At 40.3% G+C, this 21079-nt stretch overlaps 1 protein-coding gene across 5 annotated transcripts in view; it reads left to right on the top strand.

The window, feature by feature from the left end:
* The window catches only part of pdzrn3b (PDZ domain containing RING finger 3b), a 208226-nt gene that overhangs the window by 84613 nt on the left and 102534 nt on the right, over nucleotides 1-21079 (top strand). For 2 of the 5 annotated variants that reach the window (XM_008410602.3, XM_008410600.3), the window contains one exon: nucleotides 18778-18828. The exons of the other annotated variants lie outside the window; for them this stretch is intronic. In XM_008410602.3, the coding sequence (XP_008408824.1) occupies nucleotides 18778-18828 (51 nt within the window). The remainder of the gene's footprint in view (nucleotides 1-18777; nucleotides 18829-21079) is intronic. 5 annotated transcript variants of the gene reach the window in all.

The raw sequence follows: 21079 nt of genomic DNA, 5'->3' as shown, positions 1-21079 counted from the left end.
GCCCCCTCCAACTCAGGTGTTCAGAGGGTTAGTCTTTGTGTGTGCCGGCCAGGTCGCCCTGTTTGTTATTACTATCTGTGCCCTCGAGGACATTGAGCACGCTGAGCCCAAGGTTTGTTATCAGTGCAGTCTTGCTTCTTGTATCTTTTCCTGTCATCAGAATACACAGAGTTTGGATAGGGAAAGCTGCTAGTTGTTCCAGCCAGCAATGAATCACAAGAAGAGATAATCATTCTCCGATAATTGGGGTATTAACATTGTTGCAGTAAAACTACACATCACAGAAAATGGCACAACAATTAGTCCACATTTCTGACCTTCATAAAATGGTGCATAGATTGTACCATCCTCTTGATGCAACATGCTAAGGACTTCTGTAGGGATGCTTTTCTTCTGCAGGAACAGCAGTGTTTCTGTGAAGATGGACGAAACTCTAAACTGAACAGTCCTTGAACAAGAACCATTTACAGGTTGTGAATTGAGGCTGGGTCAGAAGTTCAGCTTCGAGCTGGACCGTGACTAAACACCCTGTCAAACCCACAGTGGATTGTTTCAAAGAGCATTCATGTAATATACTGTGCCAGTCAAATGACTAATCTATTCCATTTAAGAATTTGTGACTCTAAAGATGTGCAAAGTTTTTAGAGACATAACCCAAAGAACTTGTCCTGGAAGTGAAAGGTACTTCTGTTAATTCAAAAATTGGCTGTACTGAATTTTATTTAGGGGTATAAGGAAAAAAGGGACCAAATATTTTCCTTTAGATTCACAGTTATGAACCATCTTGTCCTGGTATATGATAAAATCTCAATAGCATTGATGAGCTACAACAACAGTTAATCCCCTTTGGAATAAATGAAGTATTTTTCAATTTGAAGTTGAAATTGAAAGTTTGTGATATTACATGACAGTTTTCACACCTGATAGTCCTGTAGAGTTGGATCAGTTGGGGACCAAAATTACAACATTTGTTATGTTTTCAGCTGGTTAGGTTTACTTTCACCCTGCACTGTGTCAGACAGTGCAGAAAACCTGTTCACCCCCTCACCTGTGGTGGCCCTGTACCAAGAACCACTGAAGAAAACGACACAAAAACCTCAAAAGAAGACAGAAGCGCAACGTCCTTCGTCACAAAATGTAAACAAAAATGGAGTGGTGTCAGATTTCTCTTTTGTCCTAAGTAAAAAACCAAAGACTTCTAGCATTAGGCTCCTTTTGGTTCTATTGACCCAGAATGCCCTGTCCACTTCCTGCTTTTGGAGCGGTCTCCGAGACCGTAGACTGCTCTTTTGATCCCCATCAGAGTTCAACTGTGCATTTTCACTTCCCCAAACAAACCAGACTTTCTAGGCAAACAAACTAGAGTTTGATTAAAGCAAACCAAACAAGGCTGGTGTGGATGCAAGGCACTGTCTGTTCGCACCGTACTTTAGAAAATAATTTCTTTGTGAGAAAAAGTAGGCAACTGCCCTAACCAAAAAACTGAAACAAAAGGCTGCATGCTGTTTCTTAATGCAGGAAACATTTTTCTCTTGATGCACACCTCTGACATGGACATCTATTCTCACATACCTCTCTCGTCTGTTGAGGCACAGAAGCTGTTTTCCACCATCTCCACTCCCTTCCATTCCTTCATGTACACTTTTAGATGAACTCGTGACCCTGTGTTGAAATGCCAGCGAACTTGCTGTTACCGCAGAGTGCTGTTGGAGTCGCCTTCATTGGGGGAAGCTGCCTACAAGCAGTGAAGACCAAACTGGTGACAAATAAGATAAAGACTGTTGTGCACATGCAGGGCAGCATGTTGCATAACGGCTGAGTAACAAAAGGGTTTTTAAGGCTCTGAACATTGTGTAGCCAGAACTAATTCAGTGCACATGTGCTGAGCATCCCCCTCCAGCTCCACTGAAGTGGGGTTGTGATCCAGATGCAGATACAAGGCTCTGAACTTAGCTAACCCCTCTGTGACGTAAGCATCCACGACGAGGACTCAAGGACAGTTGTGTGATTGTGTAGCTGGCAGTGGAGGTTTGGACTATATAGGTGAAGATGTACCCATGTAAACAAATGACAATACATAAGATGCTATCAGTAAAGGGGTGGTGGGGACAGTTGTTGAAGACTTTAAAATGTCTTAGTTTTTTCCTCCTCTGAGAGGAGATGAGGTTCAAAACCCCAGTCTCACTCCCCTCCGAGAGAAATCTGTTTCCTGTCTTGGCTCTGTGCTGAAATCAGATCCCAGCAACACTCAGGGATTGTGGTTGTTGTTTTTCTTTTCATTTTTTCTTTTTTTGGCATGGGCTGCACGCAGACACTCGCACTGAACTGTGGCTTTTATCATTTCCTCCCACCATCTTGGTCTCTCTCCCTTTTTCGGTTCGCTTTTGCTTTCATTTGACTGAATTCATAAGGAAGTATGGTCTCTATCAGGATTCCCACAAGAGCAGCTTTCATACTAACGAATCCTAGACGTTTGACCAATGAAGCTGTGCACTCCGACTCCAGTACCCCGTTGCAACAACATTCAGGGGTGGGTGTTGAAATTGCGTGTTTTTTCAGCCATTTCAGGGGTCGTAATTTGAGCCAGAGCTGTTCAGCCAGCACATATTTTAATGATGTTTAAACATCTCCAGATGGAATTTGAAACTGATCCAAATAAATGCCTTGCGAGACCTTTTTAGATTATAGTTTGTTCTCTCTTGAGCATGGTGATGTGTCGTGTTTTAAGACAGGTTTTGAAGTAATTCCCCTTCAATTTCTTGACGGCTAAAAAACTTCCCAGCTTCTTTAAAACCTTGTCTTGATCAATCGGGACAGCATTTCTCTGAGTTCATGAAGAGAAGGTTTTTTTTCTCTCAGTCTCTGGTTTGAAGCTAACTTTTTAGCTTGTATTAAGAGAAGCTCAATGGCAATGACTAAAATGGAAGACAGATGAGCAGACCTACATGAACAATTTTTTGTGCAGAAAGAATGTCTCTGTGAAGAATAAACAGCCTGTCTGAGAGAGGTGTGCACCAGCACTGCTGCCTCCTCTGGTCTAATTTGAAGGACTACCGAGTAGGGCTGTAGCCAGCTGGATGTCAGTTTTTACCAGCAGCCCTGTGTGTTTAATAAGGGAGCCAGTCCATCTGTGAGCTTCATGAAAGAAAAAGAAAAAAAGGGGATCCTCTAGTCCAAATAACAAGTGTCCACTGCAAATCCCCAGTTACACTGAGAGTTGCCAGTTCTTAGAATTGATGACTGCTAATTATCATTGTCTTCTTTCCTCATCAAAAGTTACACAATAAAACTGTACCTTGTCTTAAACTTAGGTAAATTTTGATTCTGGTCCATCTCACTATTGTCGTCTGGTGTTTACATGCCTTGGTCCCTCACACCACGGCCTACAGCGCTCTAATGTCAGACCCATGAGTTAGTGTTGCCTGGGTTTAAAAAAAAAAAGCTCTGTTTTACCCAAGGAGCACCGACTGTGTGTTTCACGGATGGATACACAAAACTCGCATTCCCTCTCCATGTTTGTGTTAAGTGTGTGCATGTCTGTCCGCGGTGGGGGAGGGGGGGGGTGCTGCAACAACAAACTAGCCTCATTGTGGCATTACAACAGTCCCACATTTTCAGGAAGGAAGTGAACACAACCGGTTGCCACAATGTTGCGTGCACTCATTTAACAGCAAATGCGAGTCAGCTGAGCAGTTCAAGGAGGCATCCTTCCCACGAGCTCATTAGAGACCAAAGCCGGTGATTGAAGCGGCGTTATCTCAGCCTTTCTTTGTCTCCCCCCACCACTCTTCCTTGGTTACCTACAGCAGAGCAGAAATGAAAGTCATATGCTGGTCCCAGAAACACTACTAAGTTAGCGAATCAAAAAAATAACCTTGTGCTTGGATTTAAATCCGCTCCTTATGTGGTGTTTTCCACTGAGCCCCTTCTGTGGACGACCACGGAGCTCTACATCACCGTTCCACTCGTCTACACAGTCACAGCTGTTGTAATGCATACACAAGCCTTGTAACGTAGCCTCACGTGTTTTCGTTCCGAGCCTCTATTTTTTTTGTCATTTTCTGCCCTTGTTTTTTCTTTCTCTTCTCTCTTGTCCTTTGCACTTTGAATTGCCTTGTTGCTGAAAAAGTGCTATAAAAATAAAACTTCTTCTTGTGCTCCCTAATTTGATTTCAGACTCGGCTAATGTTGCCGCTTGATCTGAACTCATCACAATGTCTTGTTGTTGTAAAATCTTGTTGTTTTCCCTGCTTTCCCATGGCTTGTAATTAGAAGCGTATGATGTGCTGGCTGAAGAGGAGGGGAGGGAGAGAAATGATGTTTCGGATGAGGCAGGGGGTTGTCTTCCTCTCCACCTTGCCTCAACCTACTCGTGAGTGTGTGTGTGCGGGTGAGCGTGTGTGTGTGTGTGAGACCAAGGCCAAATTAAAAGTTTGTGCGTTCACATTCAATTAAAAGCCCCCCCAGTCCCTCTTTAATCTGCAGCTGCGACGAAACAGATGCACTGACTTCACGCCGTGTGCTTTCCTCATTGGCTGTTGAAAAAGGTTGATGCTTGTCTCCTCTCGGACGCCGTCACCTCCTCCCGAAAGCAAATAGACACATAGACATCTATTAGACAGAGAGAAAACTGCAGAAATACCACACCATCAGAAATAGTATTCAAATGTTTACACAACAGGTGGCTTCACCCTCTTCGTGTCATTATTCCCTTATCACGCCAGGCAAAATAAGGCACAATTACAGAAAAAGATAGAACGCGGCACAACAAGCGGGGCGGCAGGGGGAAGTGAGTAATGGCTGATAAACAGAAACTCAGGGCTTGCTGCTCTTTGATGGAAGGAGACATGAACAAGCCCCCCAACCCTCCCACTACCACAATTATGCGTTATTTGCTGATTTGAATGGCAGTCAGACTTTCCACATCAGAGGTGCTGATGAGACATCTCATGATCATTACCTATCTGGGCTGCTGTTTGCACACCGCTGAAAACGAAGGAGAGCCAACTGTTCGCTGGACAATGGCAAAGCTCTTTACTGTTTTTTATTGTAACTGTCAAACTGACAAAGGAGCCACTTGTGCACATTTTACATTTGGTTTCTCCTGTAAATTGCAACTGTTTACAGTTAACCAAATGGAGATTGCAAATCAGTTCCTTTCCTAAAGTATTCCCAACCTTCAAGTTTTTCTGTAAATAAATAAACTTCATAGTATTTTTCTAGAATTATATCAGCCTGGGCAATTCTGCTTGATTCTCATCTCCCTTTAATCCTTTGTCTGAAATGTCTCCAATTGAGTACAATTTCAAAGGGTGAATTTCATCCCGGCCATTCAGTGAACAGAAGGAGTTGTGAATGACGTTAAATTTCTGCGCTGTTTTGAATTGTAGTATGGCAATGACAATGGAGAAAATGAATGAAGCTGTTCAGTCCATGTTGGCCACACTTCCAAATACTGAGCCGTTAAAGTCGGAGCAACAGTGCCATACTAACCACAATGTCTGGCTAAAGTCTAATTTTCAATAGTTGTGCACCTCACTTGTAATTTCTAGTAAACTTTGTAGCACAACTCCCTTCAATATTCATTATGTACGAAATGACAAAATGTTAGAGATTGGCTTCCACCAAGCAATTTTCTCAGTAGCCGAGAGTCCAAGCCCTCTTGACAAAACATAGGACAAGCGTAGAACAAGGACCTGGCTTCTACTCAGCTAGGATTATATTTAATTGATTAAAAGTAAAAGTAGTGCATGGTGGTGAATTTAATAAAAAAATCTGAAAAGTGTGTTTTAATTCAGCAGTCAGGTAATATGGACTGTTATTGTTGAGTTTATAACAGTATTCTCTGGTATTTATTGTGATGACAATACAATAGATTATTAAAAACTTATAGAAGTTCTTTAAATTGTTTTCCGTTAATAGGTTATATTTCAGCAACTGAATTTAACTATAGTTAAAGCCCCAAATCACAAATATGGCTGATTAAAAAGAAAAAAAGAAACACTAACAAAATTTCACAAAGATCAGCTTACTATTTGTTCAATAAGCTACTTCAAGACAAGAGCTACAATAATAATTAAAGTTTTATCATTAAACACCACATAATAATTGTATTTAAATTGTGTTTGTTAAAGATATTGAAGTTTATTTCTGTTCCCATAGGTCAACAGTAAAACAAATGTAAACATCGTGCACAGTTTAGCATGGTGTTTGCTAAATTGTGCATCAAGATCATTTAGGTACTAATTTTAAGCACTAATTTTAAAAAAAAAATCAAGGTGAAAATATGCATATCGAGGTATACTCCAATTGACTTTAATAAATGTTATGTAAAGTTTTTCCTCAGGCACACTGTAAAATACCACATATTTTCCATCCACTTCACAATAAGCTCTACTTTGTGTTGGTCTATCACATGAAAACCCAAATGAATTCAATAAAGTTTGTGGTATGCAATGTGACTAAATGTGGAAATGTTTTTGTCCAAGACACTGTACTTGCACTTTTATCACATATGAATGGGCCTCTTAATTCCTAAGCCTGTGCATGCATCATGACACAACCACTTTTTGGGTGGCCAGTTTCCTTCTCTGTGAGAGGTAAGAGTAAGACAACAATAAGGCGGTCAGCAAAGCCAGTCTAGGCGCCTGATCCGTCCTAAATTTAAACCTGTAGACAGACAAGTCTAGCCAGTGGGCGGCCTCATTCCAGGTCCGGATCATCCATGGTACAGAGAAAGGCAAACAGCCAACCAAAGAGTCAACCTACCAGCCCTGAGGCTTTTAAGTCCATCCTCTGCCATTTATTCCCTTCATCTGTTTTTCCCTTGACTCGTCTTCGATCTCTGACTTTGAAATTGCTCTTTACAACTTCTTTAGCCTTCAGACCCTCCATTTGTGGGCGTAAGACAGCATATATTAGAGTACTTAGAGAATCATTGAGCTGACGAATAGCATGGTGTCAGGATTCACTTACTATTCCCCTTTGAAAAAGAAAACCTCAGGCACGTTGGAGGCAATGGCTTTATGAAGAGGCAGGAAACGTATACCACATCTGTTTTAGAAGAAAGAGTTGATAGTTACTCTACAGATCGTCAAACTGTTGGCTTGTCTTTTGAATATTAAAGTAAACCCCAGTTGGACGGACAGATTGCACTGGACATACTGGTCTTGGGGTTAAGATAACAGCAGTCTGCTGTTCTGGAAACCAATGTTCTTGTACATTGGTTTCCAGAACCAATGTACTGGTTCTGGATAAATTCTCTTGTAAAAGAGAATTTATCTCTTTTACAAGAGATAAATTCTTTTATCTCTTGTAAAAGAATTTGCCTCACAAATTGTGTAATAGAGAGTCCATGTGGTCTCGGTGGAAAAATGGAAAAAAGAAAAATCGCATATATTCACTGAAACAGTGCTGCCATTGTGCTGCCTTTTGTCTGCTTGATTTTATTGCCACTCTGAGAGTCGGCCTGCTGTTTATGTGACACAAAGATCTTTTGGTTTTTACTTGAGTGTGCTTCAGCTGCAGAACATGCAGACAGGCCCCTCTGGTGCTCAGATATAGGCAAAAAAAATCGAAAGGGGGGGATCTGTACGAACCATACAAGCTAGACTGAAGAGACAGACGAGATGTGTTTGTGTTCTGGCTTGGTCCACCTTCCTCCCCCTCCCTTTCTCCTTTTTATCTCTTCGTCTTTTGTATCCTGCCTTGTCTCTCATTCGGCCTTCGTCTTTCTTCATTTTTCTCCTCCCTGTAATCAGCGCCTTTTGAAGTGGGCCGAGGAGATGGATTAGAGTGGGACATAGAGGGTCTTTGACCCTGGGTGAGTTGGGACAAGTAATTAGACAGGGAATTAAGAGGAAGCCCAGCCCCTCTCTCATGTGAGCCCTGTGTAATGTTGTACATTAAAGTCCCACATTACAAGAAGTAGTGTGGGGAATAGAAATTGAACATGGGATATCTTGGGTTAATAGACTGCTGTTTCTAATAACTCAACCTCAGGACAGAGACGGGGACTCGAGTTTGCAACTTGAACTTGAGTTGCAAATAGGGCTGTTGTAAACGAATATTTTAGTAATCGAGTAATCTATTGATTATTCTTATGATTAATCAAGTAATCAGATAAAAAAATGGTAAAATAAAATATTGGTAAATCTGGCATAACACCAGTGTTACTATCACATATCAATATAAGTCCAATTTTTCATATTTGAGCATCCCTAACAGATACTTTTTTGTAGTTTAGAAAAATAACTTGTAGCAATAATAGCTCACTTTCTAAGTTAACCTGAAGAAAAGTTATACAAAGATCTGAAATTATATTCAATTTAATAATAAAGAGGTAAGCTCACAAATACACTTATATAAAATGTCTATGATCCAGGTTTTAGCTTATGTATTAGCAGGGAGTTTAATAGATGAACTCTCACCTTGACCCATAACTGTCAAGCTCTGGGTTTGAGAATACGGAAAATGTCGCCTGGAGTGGGGGGGCTTGGAAGTCCAGGGGAAAAAGACGACTGGCAGACCAGGGGACAAACGTAAGAACTGGGTGAAGGAGGGGGTTCGTCACACTAAGAAACTCAAGAAACTCATCTACCAGCGATGTACCTCCACAATTCGCTCCGCCACCAGTTTGTTGAGACCGGGATGATATAAAATTAATTGTGCTGGTCATTCGTTAAGCTACACTTACACTGTAACCATTAACTACTCAGCCTCTCGCTGTGTTCAGTCTATCTGCTTACTTATATAAACACTCGAGCAGCGCTCTTCCCGCCATTCGCTTTCAACCAGCAGCTCCCGGAGGAGAAAGGCTGCCGTACTCCATGCAGTCATTTTAAGGATGCTTATTGGTCCCCCAAAAAACCTGAGTGAACCCCCCCCGCCCCCATCTTCTTCAAATCAGACAAAATTGGTGTCAGACGTTTGTGCTGGTTTGTGCAGCAAAAATTTTTGTTTGTGCCACTATCATTTTAAAGTTATAAAGAAATGTTTCTAGAGGTCATCAAAGGTCAACCAACCCCCCCCCCCCCTCCACTTTCTTCAAATCAGACAAAATGGGTGTCAATCAATCCGGCTACGTTTGTGCTGGTTTGTGCAAGAAAAATTTTAGTTTGTGCTGCTTTGGCTTTGCAGATATCAATGAAAGTGTAAAGGCCAAAAGGTCAACTAGCTCCCCCCCACACCCTCCTTCTATGAAATCAAACAAAATGGGTGTCAATCAACTCTGCTACGTTTGTGCTGATTTGTGCAGCAAAAATTTTCGCTTGTGCAGTGTTACACTTAAAATTACACAAAATTATTTGTTACAATGTTTTTAGGCAAGAATGTAGATGTATAGATCTCAAATATCTGCTCAGATCATCAATAAATCACTTAATTACAATATTGCTCCCCTCGCCAGCTGTCAGCTGGCCGGGAGCTCGAGGTTCGGTTCACCGAGAGAGAACGCATGTCTCCCTGCAAATCGTTTTAACAACTCCCGCTAATTTTCTCCTAAGGTGGAAATTGAAACACAGATATTAAGCCAGGTAATAGCTGTAAAAATTTTTGGTTCACTAAAGTACTTAATTTATTCCTGAGCAAATGGGTTTGACTGATTAAAGCTAAGCCTTCAAATGTAACAGTTTTACTTAACTGTAATGTCTTACTTCCTGAGATCTGGAGAGTATTTGAAAATGAATAATTTGCTTACATTCCTTGCTATACATGTTTAAACATTTTAGAATCAGACAAACATTTCTTTTTTACTATGGAACAGTAAAAAAGACTATTTTGTAAGGTGATTATTATTCACCTTACAAAAGGTGAAGAATAATACAGAAATAAAGAGTAAAAAAACAAACAAAAGTCAGTTTTTTTTCCTTCGGCGCTCTGTGCTTCAAGTTGTCACGGTTGCTAAGCAACATATCGCTGCTAGCCGAAGGCTGCAGCTTCTCTCTTCTTGTCGTCCATATTCGTGGCCTTCGAAGGACCCATCTTCTGTAGATCGGGCCGTTTCTCACATAGACATAATAAAAGGACAGACGCCTAATGGGCCGCTCTCATCTTATCAATGCATATTTATATAAATATAAACATAAACATAAATAAATAATGATTGATACTGAATAATATATATACATGTTTAGCACACACACACACATCTATATATATATATATGTATGTATGTTTTTTTCATGTTTTCCAGCCGACGAGTTCTAGCTTAAGAGTGATTGGGTCCAAAATCCGATGCGAGATTCATCTGTGCTGTGCAGTGAATCTGTCTCTCCTTAAAGACATTTCTCCCTTCTTCCTCACATCGTGACTTAAGGGAACCCTTCAAAACAAAAATGGGAGATTTGGGAGGTATCTTACTTTGACAGAGTGAAATAAATAATAGCCATTGTTATTTAACTGTTAACTTTGCTGGTGAATGTAATAATATGTAATATTATGATTTTTATAATATATATTATATTGTTTCATTTCTATAGTAGGCTCTTGTATCAGATATCTAAGTCAATGTTAGAGAATAACTGAAACTTTTTAAAATAATCTTGGTTAGCTTTCAGAGCGGTGGCTGAACACCAAGCACTATAGCACTATACCAGCTAGCATTAGCTGGTATTTCGCTAGTGAACATAAATACAGTTAAGTAATATTCTAATATGCAATTGTTTGCGTCTCTTTTTTTGTTTGCAGCATTTTATTTGCTTTTTGTTTGCGTCTCTTTTTTATTTGCTGCATTTAATTTGTTTGCATCTCTTTTTTTGTTTGCATCTCTTCTTGTTTGCTGCATTTCATTTGTTTGCATCTCTTTTTGTGTTTGCATGTTTTCTCTGTTGCTACGCATTTGCACCAGTCGGCCACCGTACACTAGAGACCAAATTCTGCACGTACTATTAATCCACTCATTTTCCATTTTTAAATCCTTCCATTTTTTTCCCTCCATAAATGACATCGCTTCAGGAGGTACCAGAGGGCATGCATTGTTCTCCAGACCAATCCAATTCGTCTCCTCATCCTGTACAAGCCACTCAACCACAACACGAAGTTGTGCTGCCCAGTAGTACAGTTTCAGGTTAGGCAGACCAAGGCCACTTTTTTCTCTTAGGCTTAATAATAATTTCTGTTTGATTCTTGGTTTCTTCCTTTGCCAAATAAAGTTATTAAAAATGTTATCTAAATTTTTAAAAGTGGTGGCAGGTATCCAAATAGGTAGTGCCTGAAATAGATACATTAATCGTGGAAGTAAATTCCTTCTCACTGTTTCTATTCTGCCCAAATGGCACAGAGGAAGAATCTCCCATCTATTCAGGTCTGATTTTATTTGTGTGATTAATCTACCATAATTTCCATTAAATAGTTGCGAGGTTTGTTGTGTAATCATCACACCTAAATATTTGAATCCACTCTTGGACCAGTTAAAAGTGACCTCTTTATCTAAGCCTGTAGGCCATTTGCCCACCAATATCATAGCTTCAGACTTGGTTTCATTAATTTTATAGCCTGAGATTTCTCTAAACTCTTTTAAGATAGACATAAGCCTGGGGATTGAGCTCAGAGGGTTAGAAATATACAGAATAATGTAATCTGCATACAATGAGATTTTATGGGTAGCTCCTCCTGCTATTACTCCATGAATGCTGGGGTCTGACCGTATCCTTTCTGCCGGGGGCTCGATACTAATAGCAAATAGTAGAGGTGAAAGGGGGCATCCCTGCCTAGTTCCTCTTTTTAAACCAAATTTCTTTGAGAAGTATCCATTCACCTGTACTTTGGATGCGGGTCCAGAATATAGCACACTTGATAAAATATCTATGAAATCCAATTTTTTCCAGTGTGTGCTTCAGATACTGCCAGTCCACCCTATCAAATGCGTTCTCAGCATCAAGGCTGAGAAGCATTGACGGATCCTGTTTTTGTCTCGCCACAGAGATCACATTTAAGGTTCTCCTAATATTATTTATCCCTAAACGACCCGTTATAAACCCTGTCTGGTCTGGTTTAATTATTGTGTGGATACATTTTTCAATTCGATTTGCCAGTATTGTAGTTAAAATTTTCAAATCATAGCAGAGCAAACTTAGTGGTCTGTAGGACGAGCAATTTGAGGTCTTTGCCTTCTTGGGGAATTATAGATATTATTGCTTCTGATATCTTCTGACCAAGACTTTGGGGGATTCTTATTTGTGAGGGCTTAATTAAATACTCTTTGTAATAGGGGCGTGACCTCAGCTTTAAAGTATTTATAAAATTTCACAGGGAATCCATCAACTCCTGGCACCTTGTTCTTTAAATTTTTTTATGACCTCCTCAATTTCCTGTTTTGTGATTGGATCACTCATTGCCCTGGCATAATTTTCAGTTAATTTCGGTAGCTTAATTTTACTCAATTGACTCTTAATCTTCTCTATTTTTCTGTCTATCTCTTCTGAATCATAAAGTGTCTCATAAGCTGAGAAAGCTTCTGCAATGTCTTTAGGTTGGGAAAGTATTTTCTTTGTAAAAGGATTCATTATCTTTTCCACTGTGCGATCTGCCTGTTTCTTGTGCAACTGAAATGCTAGTAGCCTGCTGGCCCTATTCCCTGATTCATAATACTTTTGATTAGCAAACTGTAATGCCCCCTCTGCCTTATGCGTCAACAGAATATCCAGTGTATTCACCAAGAGATTTTAAAGTAGTTTCATCATTAGTCTTTTTATGTTCCGCCTCCAATTGTCGTATGCGATTTAATAATTCTTCTTGTTTTTTATTGCGTTCTCTTTTGATTTGGGATGACAAAGAAATTAGCTTCACAAAGGATGGAGACTGATACTTCCCCATTGTCATTGTGTTCCATATACTCTGTCCAGTCTTTCTTAATTCTTTGAACTATTTCTGGATAATTTAGAAGTGAAACATTCAATTTAGGTTATCATTCTCTAAATGTATTGTCATAACAACTGGACCGTGGTCTGATATTGTTATTGGTTCAATATGGCAATTCATAACTTTATGTGCATCCCTCTTTAAAACAAAAAAGAGATCTATTCTGGGATAGCTTCCATGGACCTTTGGGAAAAAGGTGTAATCACGCTCTTTGGGGTGGCTTTGACGCCATATATCTACCAGCCCCATTTCTTCAAGGCAGAATTTTAGCCTTCTGGGACACTGGTCTCTGTCCATATGGGTATTTATCCATTTTGTGGTTCATCACACAGTTAAAATCCCCTCCAGCTATTATAAATCCGTCAGCTTTTGTTGTCAGAAGAGCTGAAATGTCCTTGAAGAAGCTAGGATCATCTTCATTAGACACACAAATGTTTAAGAGGGATATTGCCATCCCTCTAATTGTACCTATAGCCATACTTGTTCTCTAAAACAAAGCCTAGTTCTCTAAAACAAAGCCTAGTGATCTATGACATAAGATGGCAACTCCTCTCTACCTGCCCCTTTCACACGAAGCACTGTAAACCTGTCCCACCCACGCCCTTCTGAGTTTTTTATATTCTGTCTCATTAAGGTGGGTCTCCTGAAGCATTGAAATTGAACAGTTCAGTCTTTTCAGCTGGGTCAGAATTTTATTTCTCTTTATTGGATTATTTACTCTATTTATATTATAAGTGATTACTGTTAATGTATCCATTTTTGTAGTTTAAGGTTTTTTTGGGTTTTTTCCCTCTCCTTCTTCCCTTCCCTATAAACATAACAAATGACTATTGTTTCTCCCTTGTAACTGTACTTAACTGTAATCAGGGTAACGTCAAAAGCTATAGCTACATAGAAAGTATTGTTTGCTGAGAGACACAAAACATTAAAGAAACAAGAGTTTTCTTGAACATGAAAAACAACTGTGAACTTCCAATACCCCAGTGGTTTGCCCCTGAAATGAAGTGAACACAAACATAACCATACAAACAAACTCAGGGGGTCCCCACCTCTGATCTTTGGGCAGAGAGACAAGGCTCTCTGGGTGTTGTGCACAAAGTGCCTGGACGATGGTCCTCCAGGATGTCCCCGAAGTGTCCTCACACCGCCATGGTTGTAAAGTTTGCTTCATCCAATTTCCTCCTTCTCCCGACCCCACTGTTTTGTAGCTTATTTTCCAACAATTATGTTATAGCCTGAATCTATATATTTAAGTCAATATTTTATGATAAATGACACTCCCTTACAGGTCTAGTCTTGTTTTTCTTTTATTCTACAATTATTGTCCATTGTCTTCCATATTCTTTGTCACAAATTTTGCCTCCATTTACCTTACATCCAGTTCTAGACTTGACATGGTGACCTTACTCACGACCAAGGACTCTCTCCTCTCTGTTTTCACCATGGATAATGGCTCTGATCTCAGCAGGGTTCAGCTGTTGGCTTTTCCTCTTCTGTCCATCTATCCCGTGTCAGCTCCTCTTCTGGTATCTCTCTGTCCTCCAGGGATGGTTCAATGCTGAGATCTTTCAGTGTAGAGTGTGCTGCTAGAAGTGAAGGGAAAAGCTTTGTGCCCCCATTCAAGAAGAGTTTCAGCTGGGCTGGGTATGGTGACTGGGCTTTAATGTTCTTTTCTTTTAACTTTACCTCTTGGACATTTTTCCTTTTCTCCTGCAAGTCAGGCGAGTAGTCCTGGTCGAAATAGATCATGTGCTCTTGGTACTTTATGTTTCTTTGCTTCCAAGCTTGTAATAGCACTTTTTGTTTTACATTTTACATTAAAGTCCAGAAACCGGGTTATAATGGATCTTGGGGGCACCACTGAGGCTTTAGGCTTTGGACCCAACGCTCTGTGTGCTCTTTCTAGTTTAATGAAAACTTCTTCTTGAAACTTTAGAGAAGTGCTCAGAAGTTCTGTGATAAAGTTCACCATGTTTTCTTTTTCTGCTCCCTCTGGGACGCCATACAGCGTGATGTTATTACGGAGGAATCTGTTTTCCATGTTGTCACATTTAGCCGTGAGGATAGTTTCTCTTTCTAGCAAATGTCCCTGTGCTCTCTCCCGCCGTATACAGGTCCTTCTCAAGAAATTAGCATATTGTGATAAAGTTCATTATTTTCCATAATGTAATGATAAAAATTAAACTGTCATATATTTTAGATTCATTGCACACCAACTGAAATATTTCATGTCTTTTATTGTTTTAATACTGATGATTTTGACATATAGCTCATGAAAACCCAAAATCCCTGTCTCAAAAAATTAGCATATGATGAAAAGGTTCTCTGAACGAGCAGTTAACCTAATCATCTGAATCAACAAAGTAACTCTAAACACCTGCAAAAGATTCCTGAGGCTTTTAAAAACTCCCAGCCTGGTTCATTTCTCAAAACTGCAATCATGGGTAAGACTGCTGACCTGACTGCTGTCCAGAAGGCCACCATTGACGCCCTCAAGCAAAAGGGTAAGACACAGAAATAAATTTCTGAACCAATAGGCTGTTCCCAGAGTGCTGTATCAAGGCACCTCAGTGGGAAGTCTGTGGGAAGGAAAAAGTGTGGCAGAAAACGCTGCACAGCGAGACGAGGTGACCGGACTCTGAGGAAGATTGTGGAGAAGGGCCGATTCCAGACCTTGGGGGACCTGCGGAAGCAGTGGACTGAGTCTGGAGTAGAAACATCCAGAGCCACCGTGCACAGGCGTGTGCAGAAAATGGGCTACAAGTGCCGCATTCCCCAGATCAAGACACTTTTGAACCAGAAACAGCGGCAGAAGCGTCTGACCTGGGCTACAGAGAAGCAGCACTGGGCTGATGCTCAGTGGTCCAAAGTACTTTTTTCGGATGAAAGCAAATTTTACATGTCATTCGGAAATCAAGGTGCCAGAATCTGGAGGAAGACTGGGGAGAAGGAAATACCAAAATGCCAGAAGTCCAGTGTCAAGTACCCACAGTCAGTGATGGTCTGGAGAGCCATGTCAGCTGCTGGTGTTGGTCCACTGTGTTTTATCAAGGGCAGGTCAATGTAGCAGCTATCAGGAGGTTTTGGAGCACCTCATGCTTCCATCTGCTGAAAAACTTTATGGAGATGAAGATTTAATTCTTCAGCACAACCTGGCACCTGCTCACAGTTCCAAAACCACTGGTATTACTGACCATGGTATTATTGTGCTCAATTGGCCTGCCAACTCTCCTGACCTGAACCCCATAGAGAATCTGTGGGATATTGTGAAGAGAAAGTTGAGAGACGCAAGACCCAAAACTCTGGATGAGCTTAAGGCTATCGAAGCATCCTGGGCCTCCATAACACCTCAGCAGGGCCACAGGCTGATTGCCTCCATGCCACGTCTCATTGGCTGCAAAAGGATTCCTGACCAAGTATTGAGTCCGGCTCGAAGGACCATGTAGCGGCCTCTCGGACTGAACAGCCAGACTCGGGGAGTTTCAAACGGGTGCAATTTAATCTCAACCTTTCTTTCCATTGACGCCGTAAAAACTGTAGTATAAAACAAAAGAATACAGAACCGTTGTATAAAACCAACATATCAATATTCAGTTATACACAAAAAAGAATACGTTATGTCCTTTAACTCGTCAATACACAGTTTCATTTATAAAACCGCGACATTCTACTGTTTCTTAAATAAAGCTATAACATTTCTTATTACAAATCACAATTACATATATTTATACCTCATCCTGCTTTCCGAGGGCGCTATTTTAAAGGTTTTATCCGGGTTTCTTAATAATCTAACGTTGTCTCATCTCGCAGGGTGTTGCTAGGTAACCACAGAATAAACAAAGAAAAAATCTACCGTTCTTTAAAATTAATGCATAAATTAACCACTAGGAGTCACTGTTGGCCCAGTGAACAAGGATAATTCTCAAATTAAGCAGTTATTTACAACTGAACATAATTATTTGAAGGTTGACATTTTTGGTATTAAAACACATTTCTTTTATTGGTCGGATAAAATATGCACATTTTTTGAGACAAGGATTTTGGGTTTTCATGAGCTGTATGCCAAAATCATCAGTATTAAAACGATAAAAGACCTGAAATATTTCAGCTGGTGTGCAATAAATCTAAAATATATGACAGTTTAATTTTTATCATTACATTATGGAAAATAATTAACTTTATCACAATATGCACATTTTTTTAGAAGGACCTGTACTTCTGTCCTCCGTTGCACTTACTCTGTCCTTCGCTTCAGTCAATCTTCTGTCCAGCCCCTCCATTCATTTCTTTAAGTCCTCCATGGATGATTCTACCCCAGGGGTGGGCAATCCTGGTCTTCAAGGGCCGGTGTCCTGCAACTCTTAGATGTCTCCTTGGTCCAACACACTTGAATCCAATAGCTGAATCACCTCCCAAGTGCAGTCAGGTTCCCCAGAGTCCTGCTAATGACCTCATTATTTGACTCAGATGTATTGAAGTTGAGATGCATCTAAAAGTTGCAGGAGACCGGCCCTCGAGGCCTGGAGTTGCCCACCCGTGTTCTACCCAGTTTAGAGAGTTCTTCAGGTCCTGGAATGAGTCAGTGTTCTCCTGCCGCAGTTTTCGGAATTCTGTTAGCATTACTGTTTCCCCGCTAGCATCTCCTGTAGCTTTCAACGGTGTAGCTTCGGCTAATGTTAGCTGCTTGGAGCCTGCCGTAACGTCATCTTTGTCTTTCTTCTCCGTATTTTGACTGGAACTCTGTCCTCTTGAGCCCTTTCCTTTTAGTTTAGTACTCATTTATCACTTTTCATTACTTTATAGGATATTTATTGTGGGTCTGGCGGAGGAGTAAAATTATGCGTCCATCTTCTCCATTGCCTTCCCGGAAGTCTCTCCTCGAGAAATTTTAATAATCGAGGTCCTCGAATCATTCGAGGAATCGTTTCAGCTCTAGTTGCTAATAGCTGATTTAAAACAGAAGTTTTTGATTTGCATTAATGCATTAATATGGTATGTTTTATTTATTAACCAGAGATGTGCATGGTCCATCACAACCTGTTAATGGTTCTCTGTATCGTAAACATGTCTACATAGAGTTCTCTTCTTAAGTGAGCTTTCTAGGTAGTATCCATTACTAAGACTCTTAAAGTTCTTCAAAAATAAAAGCAATTCCTGTTTGGTTCTAGACTGGTCATTGTCTACCTATGGAAGATGTTTTCAGCTTCTTCCATCTCTGTGTTTCTGTGTAACCTTAAATTCTGAAAAAAATTTAAAATCTTTTTTTCTCAGTAACAGCGTTCACACCGAAGAGTGCTTTACTCAGCATTCTGTATGCTGAGTAAAGCGTACATCATGAGTAACAGCGTTCACACTCTTCGGTGTGTACGCTGTTACTGAGAAAAAAAGATTTTAAATTTTTTCTTATGCAAGGTGCATTCAAAGGTCAGAAACACCTTGGACTTTAAAACTATTTCCAACCAGCTGGCCACCAGTAAAGCTGGGGAAGAAAAACCAAATGTTTTCAGTTGCCTACTGCCTTTCTTCGACTCCTCTCTAATATGAACAATATAGTCAGCAGCTTTTGCACAAATCACACAACCCCATTCTTGTTTTTCTCTTTTTTTCTTAGTTTATGCTTTTTCTGATGTGTGAAGCACTTAGTGCTACATTTTGCCATGTAAAGTGACTTTTTCCTGTGCATGTTGTTGAGAATAAGAGTTAGCTGCAGTCAGAGGAATTCTGCTCATCAGCTGCAACCAGGTACTGTGTCATTAAACAGAGTAACAAGAAGAGCACCGACATACCCAAATATGGACATTCAGTCATTTCGTTTCACCCTGTGAGATAGGAATATGAATCCATATAGGCGTGAAGTGACATCCACTCTAAAATAACAGACCCTAAACATTCCTTTCCTTTGTCTCTTTGTCTCTGCAGGTAAGAAAGTTTCCGTCCTCTTCAAAAAAAAAGTCGATTCTTATGTTCCAAGTAAGTAAAAATGTCACAGTTTCAGGTTCTTTATCTGTTTCTCCATGCTACTTCCTGACAGCCCGTCTCGGCTTCATGTTTTATTGGCCCTGTGTATGGGAGTGTGTCTGTGTGATATCCCCAGGGTACCTGTTGTTTTGACAGGCTCTTGACTTGAGCAGCGTTCGAAGATAATGTGCAAATTGTAATCTAGGAGCTTCCATTCCACAGCCTGTGTCATGCTAATAATGCTGCGCGTCAGTCAAACGCTGGCCGCAGATTACAGACGCGAGCTGATGCTATCTCCCTTCATTCAACGGTGCGTGGCACCACAAAAGAAGCCACTTACCATTGGTGGTTTGGCGTCAGGAGGAAGAATATTGGCTATGTGATAACGGAGACTTAACCTGCACTGACTTACATGTTTGGTAAATCCTTGAGTGTTTGCTAAAGCATTTCTACTGGTTGGGAATTCATTTCTTAGTAATAACCAACAAAATGACGAGTTACTCTGTGTGTTCTATCAAGAAAACTAATTAATTACAACTTTTATTGTCATTTCCATTGTTCATTTTTGATAAAACCGTTGGCTGATAAAAATGCAGAAAAAACCCTGAAGGGAAAGGAGGTCTTCATCTGAGATGGGGAAGGACTGCTAGGAAGAGGACTCCTCCCAAAGTACAGACACAAAAACATCTGTTCACTTCCCCATAAACCCATAACTTTCTGCTTGCATATCCCACCTGCCTTCCCTCAATACCCAGAAACATCCTGGAAGCAACGGGGCGCGGGGGAGGGCCGGATGACAAGGGAGCTGTTAGAGATAAGAGCATTTACTCTAACACCGTGGGGAAGTTGTAGACATCCTTACCGTGCTGAATGAACAAAGTCAGCAATAGGTTTGTTGTTGTTGAGATACAACAACAAAGTATATGACAAAGACAAAAGGTGTTGGAAGAAAAACTGTACCAACTTATTTGCTTTCTTTTTTTAAAACCAACATTTATGATTGTCCTATACCAAAACTCAATTAGCACCCTGTGCAGTTATTGCAGATTATTATGAAGAACTGAAATGAAAAATAATCTGAAAACCAAATGTGTAATTTACATTATCTTACACATTCAAACTCACATTTTATAGGAGTGAGTTCATTCAACATTTTAAAAGTTTACTCAAAATTTGCTTAAAAATTGGATGGAAACATAGCAACTTTGGAATACTGTCTGTGTTGTACATGTGAAAAACAATCTTCCATATTCTTCTGGGATGGCTGGAAAGATGGACAACTTTTCTTAAAAAGAAACACGAGCAGACCGTACAAAATTTTTATTAAGGTACATTTACATTCTGTCTAAGGTTGAAAAATTTGACCATAATTCTAAAAGGTTTGTTTGGCTAAAAGCAGCATGGCACTTCTCCAAACCTGCAGTAAAGAAACAGTGGAGACAGTATTATTCTTTGGAGTTGGTTTACTACATGTAGAGTCAAGGTGGAGTGAGGTAGCAAACAGCAATCATTATTGACTCCAATCTGCAGGTTTTTGCCAGAAAGATGAAGATGAACTTCAACTTTCGACCTGAGAAAAAAAAACATTCAACAACAGGATGGCTTCACCAGAAGATGATTAAAGTGTAGCCAGAGCCCAGACTTGAATCTGAAGAAAGTTGTGCACCAGTGATATCTTTTCAATCTATCAATGAGAGATGTTGTGTGTGTCTTTGCAAATAAGTTTTTTTTTGCCAAGACCTAACCATATTGATAAACTTCTATCTGAACAACACCAAAAGGTACTGCAAAAAGGATGGAGTTAAGGTTCTAGCATTTTAACAGGGCTCTCAGGAGTTTTTGCTAGTAAGCAGTGTCTTATCTTATCCCTTTTCAAACCCTTCATGACCAAATCCTTTTGCATTGCTTGCAAAGGTCAATATTCTGTCTTGAAAGGAAAAATGACTGTGTCATCCATCTCCACGTTCACGGTGTATTTTAGCTCCTACGTTGTACAGAACATCTGAAATTGATTCTTTCCTGGGATAGCCAACCCCACTCTTGAGATCGGGGCACAGTTAGTGCTGTGCAGTCTCACATTCACCCTCATTTCCTTTCCAAACCTTCATCCACTTTTGGCCAGACCACACATCCCCAAACGTTGATAGCTCTTCTGGCTTGCTCACATTCTCCCTCGCACTCAACTGCACAGTCATGACCTCAGATAGGGATCATGTTTAGTCTCGCTTGGCTGCTAACTGCTCTCAATTGCGTTTTGGGTTTA

The sequence above is a fragment of the Poecilia reticulata genome, chromosome 5 (assembly GCF_904066995.2).
Source record: "Poecilia reticulata chromosome 5, P_reticulata-male-v2, whole genome shotgun sequence".
Lineage (NCBI taxonomy): Eukaryota > Metazoa > Chordata > Actinopteri > Cyprinodontiformes > Poeciliidae > Poecilia > Poecilia reticulata.
The sequence above is the reverse complement of the archived record's forward strand: the minus strand, read 5'-3'. Positions and strand labels throughout refer to the sequence as shown.